Source organism: Mastacembelus armatus, chromosome 7 (assembly GCF_900324485.2).
Source record: "Mastacembelus armatus chromosome 7, fMasArm1.2, whole genome shotgun sequence".
NCBI classification, from domain to species: domain Eukaryota; kingdom Metazoa; phylum Chordata; class Actinopteri; order Synbranchiformes; family Mastacembelidae; genus Mastacembelus; species Mastacembelus armatus.
Window position 1 is genome coordinate 5,269,815 of NC_046639.1, and position 18,017 is coordinate 5,287,831.

At 39.8% G+C, this 18,017-nt stretch overlaps 3 protein-coding genes across 3 annotated transcripts; all 3 read right to left on the reverse strand.

Moving 5' to 3' along the window:
* Positions 1–2,470: 2,470 nt before the first annotated feature.
* On the reverse strand, positions 2,471–4,991 carry mtg2 (mitochondrial ribosome-associated GTPase 2). Its single transcript, XM_026333469.1, has 6 exons — positions 4,634–4,991; positions 3,951–4,098; positions 3,656–3,771; positions 3,332–3,550; positions 3,112–3,250; positions 2,471–2,950 (listed from the first exon to the last, which is right to left on the reverse strand). Exons 1-6 carry the CDS (start codon positions 4,835–4,837, stop codon positions 2,556–2,558), a joined length of 1,221 nt encoding a protein of 406 aa, XP_026189254.1. The 5' UTR covers positions 4,838–4,991; the 3' UTR covers positions 2,471–2,555.
* Positions 4,992–6,790: 1,799 nt separating this feature from the next.
* On the reverse strand, positions 6,791–13,451 carry LOC113146160 (calcium-responsive transactivator-like). Its single transcript, XM_026333470.1, has 11 exons — positions 13,383–13,451; positions 12,523–12,599; positions 12,337–12,421; positions 11,925–12,051; positions 11,240–11,497; positions 10,276–10,440; positions 8,827–8,928; positions 8,248–8,340; positions 7,968–8,087; positions 7,754–7,881; positions 6,791–7,387 (listed from the first exon to the last, which is right to left on the reverse strand). Exons 1-11 carry the CDS (start codon positions 13,449–13,451, stop codon positions 7,361–7,363), a joined length of 1,251 nt encoding a protein of 416 aa, XP_026189255.1. The 3' UTR covers positions 6,791–7,360.
* A 1,001-nt stretch (positions 13,452–14,452) lies between these two features.
* On the reverse strand, positions 14,453–18,005 carry lsm14b (LSM family member 14B). The gene is made up of 8 exons (XM_026333471.1): positions 17,134–18,005; positions 16,824–16,987; positions 16,493–16,622; positions 16,020–16,208; positions 15,740–15,814; positions 15,488–15,646; positions 15,050–15,182; positions 14,453–14,951 (listed from the first exon to the last, which is right to left on the reverse strand). Exons 1-8 carry the CDS (start codon positions 17,252–17,254, stop codon positions 14,792–14,794), a joined length of 1,131 nt encoding a protein of 376 aa, XP_026189256.1. The 5' UTR covers positions 17,255–18,005; the 3' UTR covers positions 14,453–14,791.
* Positions 18,006–18,017: the final 12 nt, after the last annotated feature.

Below are 18,017 nucleotides of genomic sequence, written 5' to 3' on the forward strand. Positions count from 1 at the left end.
TTTGGGTTCTTCTTTACCTCTCTCACCAAGGCTCTTCTCCCTCGATTGCTCAGTTTGGCTGGACGGCCAGGTCTAGGAAGAGTTCTGGTCGTCCCAAACTTTTTCCATTTGAGGATTATGGAGGCCACTGTGCTCTTAGGAACCTTGAGTGCTGCAGAAATTCTTTTGTAACCTTGGCCAGATCTGTGCCTTGCCACAATTCTGTCTCTGAGCTCCTTGGGCAGTTCCTTCGACCTCATGATTCTCATTTGCTCTGACATGCACTGTGAGCTGTAAGGTCTTATATAGACAGGTGTGTGCCTTTCCTAATCAAGTCCAATCAGTTTAATTAAACACAGCTGGACTCCAATGAAGGAGCAGAACCATCTCAAGGAGGATCAGAAGAAATGGACAGCATGTGAGTTAAATGTGAGTGTCACTGCAAAGGGTCTGAATACTTATGACCATGTGATATTTCAGTTTTTCTTTTTTAATAAATTTGCAAAAATTTCTACATTTCTGGTTTTTTCTGTCAAGATGGGGTGCTGAGTGTACATTAATGAGAAATAAAATGAACTTTTTTGATTTTGGCAAATGGCTGCAATGACACAAAGAGTGAAAAATTTAAAGGGGTCTGAATACTTTCCGTACCCACTGTATGTCCCAATTGTATACAACAGCCTTACACTAAGGGAAATCTTGATGTTGGAGATTACACTATTACTGTATTTCATTGATAAGAAATAAAAGTATTTAGAACATTACAGTTAGCACACATCATAGGACCTTGTTGTCAAACTTCTTTTGGACTTAGACAGACCTTGAACAACATAACCTGTGGCTTGATGTCAGAGAGTTAGAGTTAAAGTGGCAAGTACATTCATTTACTCACAAATTATTTCCTGCTGATTAGCCAGGGGCTCCACAGTTACCTGCACATATCAGTAGACAAGCATTTATAACTTGCAAAACCAAACTGCCCATTTTAGTGTAAAATGCTGGCCCTATTTATTAGAAAAGAAAAGAAAAATGAATGCAAGTGAAGTCAGTAGGGACATGGCAGGGACATGGAGACTTTCGAGACAGTGAGGGACAGGAGAACACTGGACAAACTGCTCTCCATCCATCTCATCCAGCTCTGCTGTCACAGTGAACAGTAGACTTCAAAGACTTCATTCATACCATTCTCCATCCTTCTGTTTAATAACACCCTCCTTTGCAGCAGATGGCTCCACTATCCTCCACCACAGTCTCTTCTGTGGTGTTGACTATGTTTGTATATAGTGTATATTTACTTCTATCTGTGTGTATATTGTACTTATTCAAATATTGTATTTTTTGCTTGTATTTTTCTACTCTATTTTAATTTTTTTTCCTTTTGTTTTTTTTTTTTTCAGTGTCTGTATGTAACTATGCTACTGTGACCAAGGAATTTCCCTTGTGGACCAATGAAGTTTATCTATCTATCTATCTATCTATCTATCTATCTATCTATCTATCTGAGGTACAGAGATATGAAATAAAGCTGAGTGATGCATTTTGTTTCACCCAATTGTCATGTGTGTCTACACAAAAATCAGCATAAGCTTTGGTAACACTGGTTCACCCCATTGTGACTATATTACAAAACATTCATTTACAGCACTTACACTATGTGTTTGTGGACATAAAATAAAAGCAAATGAGAACCATCAAGAAAGGTTCCTGGAAGGCTCTGTGTTTGCTGGGATTACACTTAACTGTTGTGTTTTTGTCATAGTGTTCTGTTGATAACTGAAATGGTTAATACATTTATCATAAAAAATGAGTCAAAAGTATCTTTGCCTTAGTTGGCCTTTTTAAAACAACAACATAAATACTTAAGCAGAACTTTAATTCTTAATTAAGTAGAATTTTCACCACTAAACACACATCAATTTAGGGTTGCTGGCAAATCAACCAATAAATTCATATTGGAGTCACTGTGTTTGTGTAGTGTTATATCAACTTAAGGTCAGCAACTGTGCATATTAGTACATATTCAAAATCTGCTGCAGACCAATACAGAAACATGGGGTCAGAGAGCAGCTGTGCATCACTTCACTCATGTTTTTCCAGACAAAACAAAATATACCATCCTCTCTGATGGCCTGAGGCCACTGGGACAAACAATACACAAGCACAATTTTACTTTGTTTATCTATCATTTAGCCTCTATAAAGCCTAATTTACTTAATTACCACAAAAAACTCAACTGAAAATATTACACATGTACAATAAACCTTTAGGTGAAACATGCCCTCTGCTGGTTTCTTTAGGAATTGGAAACATGACTGTTGTGCCAATCTGCAGTTTTCTCAGTATCATCCTTCATATCTTTATGCACTCATACATCCTTCTATAGACTGAGGCTTTGTGGTTTGTTTGTTTCAACAGGCTCCCCTTGACAAACACAATGTTTCAGTGTATGGAGCGATATGCTGCAAGTCATTCATGAAACACCAACAGGCAATTTTGTTGTATATATATTTATTGAGACCTCCTGCAGTAGTAATATACATTATAGAAATATCAAGAAAAAGAGGAGATTGCTTTTACTACCACCTAAGGGGTTTGCGTTCCCCACTGCCTTCACCGTGAAGGTAGCCATCATATAGCTCTCTGAGGTGGAGGATGAGCTCCTCTGTGTTCTGTCCTGTGACAGCCGACACAGGGATGACTCGCTCTCTGACATGGCTTCTTAGAGTTGCGAGCTTTTCTCGGGCCTCAGGTAGGTCAATTTTGTTGGCTACGATGGCCCGAGGCCGCTGTGAGAGCCCAGGCTCATACTGGTCCAGTTCATAATGCAAGTGCTGGAGTTGAGTCCAGGGCTCAGGTATTGACAGGTCCAGAACAAATAGGAGGAAACGACAGCGCTCTATGTGACGCAAAAAGGAGATGCCCAGCCCTCGATTCAGATGAGCTCCTTGAATGATGCCTGGGATGTCCGCAACTATCCAGGGCAAGAGTTAAAGCAGAGCAAATATGTTACGCTGTACATTCTGAAAACTCTAAATTATTCAAAGCAAAATCCTATTGCAGATTTATTTTACTGTTGGGGAGTAACAAATAATAATCACATAATGCATTGATGGTTCGTTTAAAATTAACTACCTGCAATTTGCTCGTGATCCCTGTACTTGACAATTCCTACATGTGGGTTAAGTGTTGTAAATGGATATGCAGCCACTGCAGGCCTGGCATTTGATATGGCTCTCAACAATGATGATTTCCCAGCATTAGGAAACCCTACCTGATGGAATAAAAATTTAAAAGATTACTTCAATACATTTGTGGTGTTGACATTTTCATAGCATTGGCAGCTTTTTCTCACCAGGCCAGCATGCGCCATGGTGCGTAGCTCTAGCTGAAGCACCCTCTCCTGGCCCATCATTCCTGGAGTCGCTGTCACTGGGGCACGGTTCTCATTGGACAGAAAGAATCGATTACCTTTACCTCCAACCCCTCCAAATACAGCCAGATACTCCTGGCCATGTTTAGCAAGGTCCACTATAATTCTTCCTTCTTCCTTTACAATGGTTCCTAATGGTACCTTTACAAATGCAAAAACATTGCATTAGGTTTATGTTAGCAATGTCACCAACATACTCATAGATTATCTTTCATTTTTAATAAGATGATCAAATGCAGGACTCACATGAATATAAATTGGGCTACCATTCCGGCCATAGCAGTTCTTGCTGCCTCCTGATTGTCCATCTTCTCCCTTGTAACCTGGATCTATCTGAGCCAACGATTTAACAAACTGGTCAGCTGAAAGGATGCAAATAAGTAAGATGGGAGCATGTTTTGGTATGATGCAGAATGGATGACTGTGCCAGTATGGTAACTTCTTAAAGTGTCTAAAGGAATATTGGGGAAATTATAGAACATACATGACAAGAGTCTAGTAATAGTACACATTCCTTGAACCAGACAAGCACACAACTTACCTTTGATGATGATGCTTCCTCCATCGCCACCATTCCCTCCATCTGGTCCGCCCCACTCTTTTCGGGGCTCACTGTGAAAGCTGCAGGCCCCTTTTCCACCTGACCCAGCAACCAGCTTGACACGGCGATGGTCTACAAAGTGACGGGTCTATGGGCCACATCAAGGAACAGAACATGCAGCTTGACAAAGTGATGCCAGAATTACAAAAACCCAACTGGTGGATCAGCTATACATTATCCTGACCATTGCCTGCTTTGACATTTTCAGATTTTTTAATGCATCACAGCACAAATAAAGGCTTGTATGTTTTCATGCTGTGTCTATCTCGGTAGGACCAGAAGTTTATTCCAGTATTGTACTAGTATGATTTTACACCAGGAATGTAGTAAACAATGTGTACTAGTAATTTAGACTGGATACTGAATATTCTTCAATATACTATCAGTTAATATATTCTTTCATTCACAATTTTTGTTTTTTAAGCAAACATGAAGGAGAAAAAAATGTCATATATTTTCATTATACGACAAATTATGCAAATTAAGGAAATGGTGCGCGTATAAAAACATGAAAACCGTATGACAGCTGTTTCTTTTAATATTGTTGTTAGCACTCTATCCTGCATAAGATACGGAAACTACTGATAAGAGACTCAAAAAGTGGACAAAGCACAAAAACATACCAGTTTTTTCTCGGACATCTCTTTCTTTCCTCGGGCCTTGGCGCACAGCGAACAGGAGCTGCTGACATGTCGGACTCCCCCGGTGACTTCATGACTGAACAAAGTCAAGTCTTTTCTGCTTACATCTGGTCCTAATATGCTCCCTATAAATATGTCTGGAAGAAGCCACCGACAGGGTTTCACCCTCGAGAATGACGCCAACATTATGACAATTGGCAGTAACGTTACTACGTCACTAGCAGAGAAGAAAATATAATTCGCCTCAGAAGATATGTGTTTCGTAAATTCAGGATGGATACGCACGTCATGTAAAAACGTACAGGTCCATGCTTACACACAGCAGACATGACAACTACGGAATCCGTGAAAGGACAGTTTGTAAACGCGGTTGCTAATTCCGCGTTAGCTGTTCCGCTGTTACATTTTGATTCATTACTGCCACCTACTGTGCCGGAGTATGTGGTGACCTGAAAATGACCTGAAAACGACCTGAAAACAGACGATGATACAACCATCACAGCACTGTAGCCTACATGATGCGACACTTCTGATCTTTACTTAATAAATACAGATGCACAAAATGTGAATGTCCATTTATTTTATATAACAAACAGTAACAAAACACAGCAGAAAAGATCAGGCAATGCAGTCTTACAATAGATAAGTAGATAACATTCATATTTGGATTATGCACAGCAAACTTGACTTCCTCTCTCGCTTGCTCTCTCCCTCTCTCTCTCTCTCTCTCTCTCTCTCTCTCTCTCACACACACACACACACACACACACACACACACACACACACGCACACACACACACACAAGGCATACCACCCATATCAGTGATGACACACTACAAAGAACTGGAAAAGACTTGCCATAAATGTTCAATTCACATTAAAATGAAACATCAACACAGATTCATTGTAGTATAGAGAAGCCTGTGATTGTCACTGTTGAGTGGTACATAGTAATTGAGCTGTTTGACAGCCAGGTAGCTCCCATTCTGGATTAACCCTGCAAAATTACTGCAATTATTGAGTTTTTTACCCTTCTGAGGTAAGCTGAGTACTACATGATACACTGCAAAGCTACACCCTTACAGCCATACTAATAATCCTTATTATTGATCAAAGAAACTGCTATAAGCAAAATGACCAGATGTGTTGCTTTTGAATAAATAAATAAATACATATATGCCCATTTTGTGATAGATAGATAGATAGATAGATAGATAGATAGATAGATAGATAGATAGATAGATAGATAGATAGATAGATAGATAGATAGATAGATAGATAGATAGATATGAAATAACATAAATATGTTAAATGACACAAATGTACTTGTATACTAGGTGACAATGAACCTTCTAAAAGTTCTTAATCTTCTAAATTATTTCCTTTGTGATAACGTTTTTACTGAAAAAAAGTAATTCATGTTGGTGATGAAAGATATCACATAATAAGTTCATAAGTGACATAAATACTGAAAATTATTTTTTAAACATGACATGTCAGTTGAAACCCACAACATAACATTAATAGCATAAGACAAGCCAGCCCTAGTCTTTGCCATTGTATGTCACTGTATGTCACAAAACAACAAAAAATTATATGATGTGTCAATTCACCATAATAACCAATCTCAACATGACTGACTGAGCATATTGCACTTGTTGAACTAAAGGTGCAGGACACATTACTGCTCTGTTCCTGTGTCACTTTGGCTTTTTGAGGATAATTTGTTAAAAACAGCCTGAATTGCACTACAATACAAAATATTAGACAATACATACACTGTCACTGCAAAATAAAGTGCAGACAAAGTGGCGATATGTTTTTATGTAAAACCATTAATGAATGGCATCCGAGGAGTGTAGCTTCTCTCAGCACAGCACAATAACTATACTGTATGCTCGTGCATAACAATGCCATCGAAAATTAAGTGTCAAAAATACTACCACGATGTATGATTATCAGGGACAATGACACATATTTTTAAATCTTGATCGTCAGATATCTATTGTCTATCACCTCAGCAAGACATATGTAGAGAGTGAAAACACATAATGTTAGACCACACAGCAACACATCACAGTTTGACTAACACAGATGAACCTCCCTGATCAAGTCAGGGAGAACCAATATTTTCCCCTTCATAAAATTAATTTCCCTCATTGTGAGATGTAACAGTGTCTTTACTCAGAATTTAAGGAAGATCTTGACCTAGTCTATTAGATAAATATCAAGGAACATTCCCTTCAAGCCCAATTTGCTTTTTATAGCCACAGTCTCATAAACCAATGATCTGCTCTGTGTACCAAAAAAGAATAGTAAGAGGCTTGCAAAATAAAGCAAGGGGTAGGATAATGACAAGTGAAAGGCAAAGAAAAGGCAGAAATTGGTATTGGAAGATTGCTGGAGCTTATCTGCATACTTCACTACTCCCTTTCAGTACTATATTTGATTCATATAAAAGTTCCACATTAACTGTCTTCTACAACCACCTGACCTTCTGTGGGGTGACTAGGAGTATGTCACGCCTTAATTTACCAGCTACAGGTCTGCAGCAAGTAAAACAGATGGGGAAAACATCATATATGAGTTTTTTTGTCTTAGCTAAAATAATTAATGAGAGGGTAACAATCTGATGCAGCCAAATCTTCTAATCCACAGCTGAACCCAGCAAATCACCGCTGATCCATTCCAGAAAAACACTGTTGTACCTTATTGCTGATAATTTCCATACTGACCCTGCAATGTGAAAATATTTACACAGAGGTTGGATTATATTTTTATATATTGTGTTTTTCACTTTTTCTTTTCTGTTGCCACTAAGACAGATGCACAGTCCAAAATTAAAGTGATTCCATTATTCCTACATTCATCAGCTTTCCTCATATTTACGCTAAAAAGTATATGGAAAAAGGAAATGATATTTTTGATAACTTGGAAAATCAGATTATGGTGTTAAGCACCTGTTGCAGCAAGTAGATGATAAATGCCATTATTTCACACTGTTTTCTGTTGGAATTTAAAATTGTTTTCTATTTAAAACAAGACATGTTACATGAATAATATACATATAGTTTTACAGTGTTATATGTATTAGTCATGTACCTGTTCATAGGCATAGGGCCTCTGTGTCTGTGCCCCAGGGCCTCCTTGGGAGGACCGGTAGGAGGCATATTGTTGACTTTGACCCTGCTGATACTGAGAATACTGGGAGGATCCACCCTGGCCAGGTCCTGTGGTGGAGATGATGTTGTCAGTATGTTTGTTTGCTTTGTGGGTGTTTATGTTTGTGTGAATGTAGGTCGTGGATTGTTCTAACCGTATCCCTGTGGCTGGCCGCTGTAGCCTTGTTGAGAGGGGTACTGTTGCTGACTGAATGGCTGCTGCTGGCCAGAACCTGGCTGATACTGGGCCTGCTGCTGACTGTACTGAGAGTTACCTGGATGTAGATAACCACAGGTACATATGTCAGCTATTAAGCCCGTGAGTTAGTACTTTAATATAGTTTTGCTAGATGGATTTGGACAACCCAAGGTCTGAATTTGTAAAGAAAAAAAAAAACAAACAAGATTTTACTTTAAAAAATGAATAACTGTTACCTCCTTCATAGTAATGCTGTGAAGATTCATCAAAAGACCTCTCATAGCCTTGATCATTATATGAAGATTGTTGATATGAATACTCCCCGTGACCTGTAGAGAACACGATTCAAGCACATGCAAAAGCACCTCTGCAAAGGCAAAACCCACTTAGATAAAGAAGACAAACTTTTACAGTTTGAATCTGAAACATTTATAACTGACATACAAGAAGAAAATTACAAACAACATTTTTTTAAGGCTTCAACATTGTGCACAAAGCGCAAAGAAATACCCTGGAGGAAATTTATACTCTCTCCTCAACATACTGCCACAGAACTCTCTGAAATCTGAAATTTCGGCACACCAAAGGGGACAGTATGGACACAGACACACTGAGAGGAAACAGAACTGAGACCATTGTCAGTCTTGCAATTTTTTTCTATGCTTTTCATCTCCCATATTAAGGAAAAAAGACAATGACTGGGAGGAAATGCTGAATCTTGTGGGATAGCTCTAAAAGGAAAATGGCATGACCTGTAATGGGGACTTGTGTGTTTGAGAGCTGTGTGTATAACGTTTATGGATGTGCATGATTACCATCAGGGTAATACTGCTGGTTTATGGGCTCGCTGGAGCTCTGAGTGTGTCCATACTGCTCTCCGTAGAACTCGTCTTGTCCCATGTACTGCTGTGCAGATCCTGCAAGACAGGTGACATCACGATTGGTTAAACAGTTGGTTGGACCAATTGGCCGCTGACTTAGCGACTAAATGGGCTGTGCCAATTTTGCAGTCTGAACATGTATATGTGCGTATTAGGAATAATGAAAGAAAAAAAAAAGATTATAACTGAAAATGTTTCTTGAAAGTCATAATTTCATAGAGTTAATTAATATGTTTATAACGTGTATTTGAATAATGTAGAATTTCACTGGTGATGATTTTAAAAACGGTGAAATAAAATAAAACTATTTCAGACCAACCTGCATTTTAGAAACACTAATTGAAGTTGAGTTTTGCACTATATAATTCCCTCAAAAATCATGTAAGATGTCATTTTGAGGAGAAAATGAGAATTATAAAGCCAGTTATCAGATAAAAATCAGTTCTCTGCTTTGTAGTGGTGTGCAGAAACTCCAGATTCCACGCATTCCCTTTTCCTTTCAATTTTATTTAATAAACTCAGACAACCAACAGAACAAAAACTGACTGGAAGATGCACGAAAGAGCCATGCACAATCTAACCTGCTTTTCAAACCTAAATGGACCCAAAGGTTTCCAAATGCAGAAATGAGCTGTGGCATTAGAAACATATTTATTTTAACTTCAACAACCTTAGTGAAACAAGCTTCTGGCAACATATCTTCCCAATATGACCAATGTGACCAACAGTGGAGAGAGGAGTCCTAGCAACAACCATGCAACCAATACGGGAATAGGTGGTTAGCAAGTCACCCAACTTAACTATGGACACAATTTCAAAACACAGTCATATCTGAAAATACTTCAGCCAGTCATGCAAGGTCAATAAGGATAAGTGTCCCAGGCTGAGTGCCTTGACTGCTGCCCCAGAAACTGTATCTCATCTTTTTGTATACCTTAGTTACTGAGTGTCTTTTTTACACCCTTCAAAAGATGTAACAGGACAGGATGAAGCTATTATTAGGCACATACTGACACAGCATCAGTGATTTACAGCCACTGGAACTTAATGTGACCCTTGTGATACATCTCCAGTCTGTTTCTTAAGGTTGCAGGAAGGTAACTGGGATACTCTCATATTACTCTCAAACTTATTCTCATTTTCTGATCTTTGATTATGCATGAGGCCATCATAATACGTATCAGGCACTTCCAAAAAAAGCATAACATTTTTAATAATCTGGAAACTGGCATGCAGAGCCACATTTGGAAAGCTAATAAACCTGTTAACCATGTGAATCCAAACAGCTCCATAGCCACACACATCCGTCTACGCTGACATCGCAAACAGACTCACTGAGCCCATTTCCAACCCAAAGTAACATGACGAAGTATTACCACTTACCTTGCTGTGAAGAGCGGTAGGATCCCATGGGCCTCTGTGACATCATACTATTTCCTTGACTGCCCTGACCCATCATCCCCATGGACTGCTGTCCCTGATAGTGTGGGCCCCCAGCCTGGGCTGGGGAGTAGTGTGGTGTGGCAGATTGTTGGTGCATCATGGAGACTGGGAAGGAGGTGGGATTATGGAGGGGAGATCTCATACATTAATATGCACAGACACACTCTATGAACATATCAGTGTCAACATGATTAACATTCAACTGCATACACAGCATTGTCAGAACTGAGATTGGCAGAAATGTGCATAATTAAACTGACAAATAAACAAATGCAGGAGGAGGTCCATAGCAACCAGGGCACAAGGGAAAGCCAAAAGAGGTCCATAGCAGTCATAGGTCTCTTAAAGAAAATTCTCTTTGGAGTGATGCTTTCAAGATGCTGCTCTGAAGTATAAATGCAAAAAAAAAGGAAGTGAAGTCAGTGCATCAACAGAGGTACAATAAATACACATGGACATCCAGGGAGAGGAGGGCTGCATCTCAGGGTCAGGGATCAGAGATTAGGAGATGTAAAGCCTAAAGCAGAAGAGGGGAGAAGTTGGGACACCTCACTGATGAACTGAATGTGTTTGGTTATTTTGATGATTACACTTGACTAGGAGGAAATTTACAGATTGATGAGTGCAGATATGCATATAAGCAAATGTTTTAGATGATCACAGGGGTGTTGGCATGAACACATTCATATTTCAGATATCTGAAACTGTTTTCACCTTACCCTGAACATTTGAAAATCTTGCATTTGACCCACAAAACAAAACAAATAAGAAATTAGGCATCTTGCATTTTAAGAGTGTACGTTTCTAGAAATTAAATGTTCTGGAGGGTTCATTTCTTAAGCTTGGAATTATTTCTTTCCACAAAAATTGTTTTTGGATTACTGGGCTCCTCTGCCTGGCTCACCTTGGTTGGACTGTAAGTTGAGGTTGCTGCGGGAGGAGGAGGAAGAGGAGGATGAGGATGTGGAAGAAGAAGAAGAGGAAGAGCCATAGCCAGGCCCAGGGCCCTGGATCATACCGCCCTGGGAGGAAGGTGCAGCATGGCTGTAGCTGGACGCTGAGGCCGAGCTACCGTAGCTGCTGGCAGGCAGGCTGAGCGATGTGGAGGAAATAGCCGACTGCAACTGACCAGACTGCTGCTGCATGGGGGCATGGCTGGGGCCTGACGACACACACGCACAGTCAGAGGCAGCTAGTACACAATCATATGTGGAACCAGGTCATGTAAATCATGAAAACACATTCAGTTCATCTTTACAGGAAACTTGCGTGGTTGCAGAAGAGAGTAACAGTGTAAAAATGGATTAGAAACAGAAAAAAAAAATCTGAATATCAGAGTACTAGCTGGATGCAAGACCAAAGATACTTGCAAGCAAAAAGTATATAGGAGAGCCACTGTGACTGACAAAACATGGTATTGTATCTGCAGACAGGCAGCAAACTCATAACCAAGCAAGCACTCAAGACAGAGAACAGACAAGATGGAGCTACTGTATATGTGTGCACAGAAAGTGTGGGTTTGTGGGCAAAGTAATGTTCACATGGACCCGACTTTATCTGCTAAATGCACATTTGAGATGAACTCTCACCATTGCTCATTTGGCTCTGCATCATTGATGTGGGGGGCAATCCTGGTGCCATGTTATCATTGAGGTTGCTTGGACCCCCACTCTGACCCATCCCTCCAGGACCCATTGACATATTGGTAGCGGGAGGCTAAAAGTTAGGACAAATATCAACACACTCTGATGGCAGTTGGTCATTAAGATTCTTTCACAATTTTTGATGTTGATGTTGCTCATTTTTCTTTCTGTACTCATCCCTGTACCAAATATTGACTCATTCTCAGTTCACTCAGTTCAATTACCACATAATTTACCTACTAAATTTAAGTTAAGGCTTTACTAAAAAAATAGGAGATGGTGATGGGTTGTGTGGCAGGAACAGCATGATTGAAAATCTATTATGTTATATTTTCCTAAAACCTCATGAAGGACTCACCGCAGGTAGTAGTGACTGCATATTCTGATTTGAATCTGCTATTGTAGCCAAGTAAACAAGATTTCTGTGCAGTATCTGCTGATACCTGTCACAAAAGGGAAAATTAAACAGCTTTACTTAGTTATGCTCGCTTTAATATAATATTTACAAGTCAATGGTCAGGAAGGAAAACAAGAGAACACTTACTGTGTGCATTCTGCTGCCTTGCCTTTGCTTTGGTAATCCATTATACACTGTATTAAATGATGATTTTCATCCAACATCTTAGGGAGGCAACAAAACAAATTCAATTCAGAGCATCTCAAGTCACAGTGCATACTAAATCACGCACAAACGTATGTTAAGACTTTACAATGATGTCCTGGATTCTTGGAACTTAAACCAGCCTGGAACATTTTTCTGGGTCACTTTGTCTTTTTTTTCCCGAAATAGAGCCAAATGAAGCAGCAGCTTCTTAGAGCCTTTTATTCAGGGCATTGTTTGAAAGTCATATATCTCAGCAGAAACTATCCATATAAAAGGTTCAGTGATAGATAAAACGATCTGAGAAAAGAGCCCAGCATAGTCCTGTGTTGCTCACTATCCTTCCATGTATTACCCCGCCTTCATATATATATATATGTGTCACAACAAATAGAAGACATATAATATAATGGCCGCTGTAAGCTGAAGCTTGCATGTATTAAGTAATAAAATCCGACAAATATGGTGTCACCTAAAAGAAGAAGTAGTCGCAAAAGCCAAAGCTGTTCTGATTCACATACAAAAATAATTCATCACTCGTTTGGGGGAAAAAACAAAAATCAGAGAACACTTCCCAACACGGAAACACGGACCCAGCTGCTGTGGAGCCTAAAAAGCGGTCGCCTACATCACCGCTTTGTTTGGTTCGCACCTCCAGCTGCTTGTAACGCTACAATACCAGTTGCCATTTATCTTATATTCACCACAGGCTATACTTTCTCTGCACTAGCGGCGGACCCGCACACTCCCATCCAGACTAGAATATTTCATCACAAACGCAGCAACGCACCAAATATTTTTACCTTTTGAATCGTTTGCTGTGTCACCTCCCCTTTACTCCTGGGGCGCGCCGATGAAAATGCCACCGACATTTTGTCATATGGGAAATAAAAGCGCTTCTTTTATTCTAATATTTATTATCTTGAGCGCTGCCCTCTATTTGGTTACATAGTTTCTCCATTGCCAGGAAACGGGGGTACTGACAATGCCAGCCCTCTGTCGTCAATAAAAGCACAAGAGAAAACACTGGCTTTTTCTTAACATAATTAAATATTGGCTTTGTCTGCGTGTGTTATTTATAGTCTCCAAGCCAATAATGACACAGAAGATAAACTGTTAGACGATAGGGGAAAATCCCTCTCCCTCAGTTGTTGGTATAGCCCGGACAGTGAGTAGCCTACCACTTCACACTGGCTGTAGACGGGGTATCCTTTGATTCATGAAAGCCAATCAGTCCACATTGTACACACTGCTCAGTGCGCTAACGCTCCAAGGAGCGATTGTAAAGAGTTGCTGTAAAGTTGCTTTTTTTTTTTTTTTTTTTTAAAACAGCTTCAGGAAAAAACAAAAAATACACATGACACCACAGTAGTATTGTTAGACATCTAACATCTAATGCTACTAGCTGACAATTGCTGGTTACTGTGAATGGACATTTTTATATGAGAATCTTTACCAGAATTCGACATTGTTTGCCTGTAGTAGGAACAAAAACTGGCCCTTGCAAAACACAAGTTCGCTATTTAGGCAGGGCTGCTGTGCCATTATCTATTCAGTTTACCGGCAGATTAATACAATATGTGATGTGGCCTCAAAGTATGAGACCATCGTCATGCATCAGCAATTTCCAGTTTATTTACATTCTCATTTGTTGCTTCCGACAGATTAAAGCAATACACAAGATTTAGCAGTTAAGTGGCGCTCATATCTTTTCATAAGTTTACAAAAATAACGAATGAGTACTTGCAAAAGACAATTTTCTAAATATGAAACCAATACATTTAAGAATAATTTCTTCAAGTAGAAAAAAAAAAACAAACAACTTAAATATTCATTTCAAATTTAATAGTAAAGGAAAATTCTTCAGGCAAATATCCTGAAGATAAAAGCGAAAAACACACTATTGTCACATACAGGAGATCATTTAGTGCAAAATGCTTCAATATTTATTTTTGGACCAAAAAAAAAAAAAACCAAAAACAAAATACTGGCAGCATGGGTGCAGGACAACAGCCTCATGATTTGGGGAAAAAATAAATAAAAAAAACAGATCCTTTTTCATACACTGTCAGAGGTGCCTTTACTGATTCATGACAAAAGACACCAGCAATAAGTTAAATGGGTAGTGCATCCCCATTCGTTAATTCGTTATACATAATGGGAAATAACCAATGAAGGGTGGAATTGCCTTTAGCAGTAGTGACTCTGACCTTTACAGCTGTCCACGGCTGGGCCTGTAAGAAGGTGCAGTCTGAGCAGCACCCCGTCCTCTTTGTCCAGCATTCCCACCCCTGAAGCCCTGGGCTCTCAGAAACCGTCCAGGGACCCCAAAAGTCTCCAGATTGCGCTTCCGCTCATCTGACCATGTTAGTCTGATACCAATGGTCAACAGATAAAGAGGCATAAGCACAAAGCTCTACATACCGGACAAACTAGTGTTGAAATATTGAGGACATGGTGAATAGATTACCTTAACTTATTGTCAGACGAAATATTGTCGAAGAAAGACTTTGCCTTGTCATAGTAGAATTTTGGTCCAAAATGATCCTCTGTAGTTGAGTCCGAGTCCTGTTTTAATTTCTCTTTGTCCTTATGATTGCCAGCTGAAGAAGAAGAGACTTTTTTTTTTTTTTTTTAAGTAGCCTGACATAATATGCCAAGACCAGGCAAGGTAAATGTGTCTTATTGTGATTCTTTAATTTAACATGTTATCTATTCATCATCCCAAAACCAAAAACCTACATGAAGCAGCACATACAGTACTGAACAATAGCAACATTCAAGTTGGTTTATTTTTAGGTTACAAAATGGAAACAAATTCAAATGTGCTGAAATGGGAACACATGCTAATCATAAATCATTGCTCCTTCAAGATTTTTGAACTAATAAATAAATTAATGGAACCTACCTTTCATTGTCATCCTGTCCTGCCCTTCCCTCTCCAGTTCATCCTTAAACTGTGCATTTGCAGAATCAAAATCAAAGTCTGTGTCAAACTTAAGGGTGGCAGAAGGAGCACTGGCTGCCATCAACTGGCCTCTACTACGGTTCCTACGCCTTTGAGGTCCTGAGGAGGAATGTAATGAAAGTTAAATGTAACTAGAGGTCTATTCTGTTATTTGTGCTCAGAATATCTTTTACAAACATGTAACTTAATTACCTTGTTTTCTTCTGGGTAGTGGCTTGTTATCTTCATTCTCCTGCCGAGCATTGGGCACATCTGGGCCTGACGTCACTATAATTCAAGAACTTTTACAGTCAAAAGAGTACACTTCTTGCAATTGTACAGATAAGACATGTAAAACTTCCACATAGTTATAAAATGATTGCAGATTATTAAACAATCCAAGCATTTTGATTTTTAGATCAATCAATGGACATATCATTTAAAATAAATTGTATTTATTTAGCCTGTCATCACAAAAATTCTCCATGCTTACTGCTGGTTGTGATGCCCATTCTAGTCTGGGAACTCTCTCCTCTGGTCCTCTGTCTCCTTCTCTCCCATTGTTGGTCTTGGTCCTGGGATGCAGTCAAACCCCTGCTCTGCCTAGAACTTTCCACCTGCAGGGTCTGAACAGCCTTTTCCACCATTGGAATTCTAACAGGTAAGCTTGAAAAAACAGGCCCTGTATAAAGAACACAACTAAACATGTGAACAATATACTTGAGAGTAATTATTTAGATCAGGGGTCTCCAACTCCAGTCCTCGAGGTCCTGCTTGTTTTCCAATTATCCCTGCCCGACCCACTGCTGATTACCTGGATCAGATGTGTTCAGTCAGTCAGAAACTGTTGGGGGATAGCTGAAAAAGAAGCAGGCCCGTGGACCTCAAGGACTGGAGTTGGAGACCCCAGATCTAGACTAAGGTTGTTGGTTTGTTAGTTTACTAGAAATAAATGCAGTGACTCACCAAGACTAAGAGCTGAAGCATACTGTTGATTAAGCAGAGAGCTGGCAGCAAGCTGGTTGTAGGCAGGCATCCTTATGGGGCTCATTGGCCCAAGACCTGGGTAGATGCCTGAAGAGCCCAAACTGGAGGACTGAATAAAGAATGTTAAGACTCACATTATTTAGGTCTTCATGTACTTGAATACTTAGTATTTATCTAGTTTATACCTTGTACTTTTACTTGGCATGTACAGGGAAACATGCTTTCCTTAGTGCACATATGACAAATGCTTTGAATCTTGAAGAAATAGATTCTGTAACTGTGGGCTGTGAATCACGCACTTACTGTATACCTGTATTATTGCAGGATCCGGGGGTAGACCATAGTGAGATCTTGGTGGTTCACACAGTGTGATGTCTTTTATATCACTGCCCCGGAAAGTGATGTATTCATAGATGTCATCTTTGGGTGGTGTTGGTCTGTCTGTGGGTCGTCCCTCTGTCCCTAAACACTTGACTGGTAGAAAAAGAAAGTTTAGTAAAGTTGTTTTAAATATCAACATGACATGTTTCAATAGCTCTATTTATAGAAATATGCAAGAACACACCTAAAGGCATCTTAACAAGCTGACAGACTATAAAGCATAGACCTGCACTACTCACCTTTTGCTAGTACTACTGTGGAGTTCACTTTATCAATTGTATACAAAATCCCCTCATAACGATTTTGGGCTTTTGAAAGTAATCCTATTTTGCAGCCGATGTATGGCTTTGCAGAACTCATGGCGGGAGACTCTACAGACCAGTTGCATATAAATGTCTACAAGAACTAACACGGTATGCCAGCTGGAATTGACGCCATTCTGCGACCTGAAACAATTTATAGGCGTCCACAGGTGACTCGAAATCACGCCCACTGATTGCCTTAAACGCACCTGCGAATAAGACACCGACAAATTCACTGTCTGTTCCTGGAACTGCTCAACTTCAAACTTCATTAACTCCTAACGCCTGGTACCGAGCATAATATACACGTATTATATTTTATTCTGAAATATATAATTATTTTGATCATCTTTCTCTGAAAAATGTGAGAAGTGACTATGAATCTGCATCCGCAGCGTCAAGAAACCTGAACTTGATGCTGCATAACTTCTATATAAAGTGGCGATAGTTGATCTGCGCTCTGGAGAGTTTGACACCCAGCCTGACAAGCATCACAGCTGGCTGGCTGCGAGCGCCGGGGCAGCTGCTGTGGGAAAATAGCAACAACGCAGCCATTTTGAGCTGTCTAAGGTAAAATCGAGCGGACACAAAATGCTTCGGTACTGCGCATACAACTGCGAAAACACGCTGCACGCCCTAGAAAAGCGTCCACGAGCCAAAGTCTCAGCTCTGTGAGCGGTAGTGTTGTCGGCCGCGGAGTTGTCACACAGCCTTGGCACTCCACACTGTGGCTCGGAACCATTTGTTCCAAGCTTTATTTTCCTCCTGCAGCCAATCACGGAGCTCGGTGAGGCCGCGTCACGGAGGGTGCATCCAATCGG

Excerpts from the sequence above, each read along its gene's own strand:
- LOC113146160 (XM_026333470.1), bottom strand. The coding sequence starts at position 13,451 with ATGTCGGTGGCATTTTCATCGGCGCGCCCCAGGAGTAAAGGGGAGGTG. Across the intron at positions 12,422-12,522 it reads AAGGCAGCAGAATGCACACA|GTATCAGCAGATACTGCACA; the intron begins GTAAGTGTTCTC and ends CTTTTGTGACAG. Across the intron at positions 8,341-8,826 it reads CCAGCAGTATTACCCTGATG|GTCACGGGGAGTATTCATAT; the intron begins GTAATCATGCAC and ends TGTTCTCTACAG.
- lsm14b (XM_026333471.1), bottom strand. The coding sequence starts at position 17,254 with ATGAGTTCTGCAAAGCCATACATCGGCTGCAAAATAGGATTACTTTCA. Across the intron at positions 16,623-16,823 it reads CGGATCCTGCAATAATACAG|TCCTCCAGTTTGGGCTCTTC; the intron begins GTATACAGTAAG and ends TTCTTTATTCAG. Across the intron at positions 15,815-16,019 it reads AATGGGCATCACAACCAGCA|TGACGTCAGGCCCAGATGTG; the intron begins GTAAGCATGGAG and ends CTTGAATTATAG.
- mtg2 (XM_026333469.1), bottom strand. The coding sequence starts at position 4,837 with ATGTTGGCGTCATTCTCGAGGGTGAAACCCTGTCGGTGGCTTCTTCCA. Across the intron at positions 3,551-3,655 it reads GTAGCCCAATTTATATTCAT|GTACCATTAGGAACCATTGT; the intron begins GTGAGTCCTGCA and ends GCATTTGTAAAG. Across the intron at positions 3,251-3,331 it reads CCATGGCGCATGCTGGCCTG|GTAGGGTTTCCTAATGCTGG; the intron begins GTGAGAAAAAGC and ends TTATTCCATCAG.